The sequence below is a fragment of the Echinops telfairi genome, unplaced genomic scaffold, assembly GCF_000313985.2.
Source record: "Echinops telfairi isolate 266 unplaced genomic scaffold, ASM31398v2 ScPeMD7_7457;HRSCAF=8495, whole genome shotgun sequence".
NCBI classification, from domain to species: domain Eukaryota; kingdom Metazoa; phylum Chordata; class Mammalia; order Afrosoricida; family Tenrecidae; genus Echinops; species Echinops telfairi.
In genome coordinates this window covers 28,219,812-28,220,652 of record NW_022111357.1, presented here as the reverse complement: position 1 = coordinate 28,220,652, position 841 = coordinate 28,219,812, and the positions used below count along the sequence as shown (strand labels likewise).

The following is an 841-nucleotide window of genomic DNA, read 5'->3' as shown; positions in this document are numbered from 1 at the left end:
GCTTGCTGTGTCTGGTTCTCTGCCCTGGCCCAGTGTGGCATCACCCCCATGGCAGGTCCGCATTCTGGTCCACTCCTCACCTCTGTCTCACCTGGTTCTGAGGCAGAGAACTCGGGAGCAGTCTTCCTTCCCCACAGCGCCCCTAGCTTCTCTCTCCCTCTCTCTCCCCCTCTGTTGGCAGGATGAGATGGAGCTGGGCTACATTCAGGCACCGCACAAGACCTTCCCCGTGGTCTTCGACTCCCCGAGGAATGGAGAGCTGCAAGACTTCCCTTACAAACGCATCCTGGTGAGTGGCCACAGGCCCGGGCTGTGGAGCCCAGGGTGTGGCACGCAGGGGACAGCAGTGGGGACCTCTGTCACTGGGGCCGGTCTGCCCGCTATCAGTTCACTCTGACATTCACATGAGCAGCACATCACATTTCAGTCCAAGCTGTTTTGTTGTTGTTGACGGTCCTGTAGGATCTTCGCCGTCTTGGCTTGTAGGGGCCTGTTGTTGCAGCCGCTGTGTCGATCCATTTCCCTGAGGGCTTCCTCTGCATCCCCCGAGCATGATGTCCTTCTCCAAGGACTGGTCCCTCCGTGGCAGCTTGCCTAAAATACACGACACGAAGGATGCTGTCCTGGCTTCCAAGGAGCACTCAGGGCGTACCGCTTCCCGGACAGACGGGCTCCTTTTCCTGGGAGCCCACGGTACAGTCCACCGTCGTCGACACGTCTTCCTTCTTCATGGCCCAGCATTGGCCTGCGGATGGTGGGCTCAGGACAGGGGCAACGAGACATGGGTGCTTCTCAGCACTTTAAACAGGCTTCGGGAGCAGAGTTGCTACCTGCAATGTTC

General features: G+C 59.0%; 1 protein-coding gene across 1 annotated transcript in view; it reads left to right on the top strand.

Annotated features, from left to right (window-relative positions):
• Window positions 1-841, top strand: part of PADI3 (peptidyl arginine deiminase 3) — a 34,076-nt gene that overhangs the window by 20,774 nt on the left and 12,461 nt on the right. Inside the window, exon 10 of the mRNA XM_004705399.2 lies at window positions 182-289. Within this exon, the coding sequence (XP_004705456.2) occupies window positions 182-289 (108 nt within the window). The remainder of the gene's footprint in view (window positions 1-181; window positions 290-841) is intronic.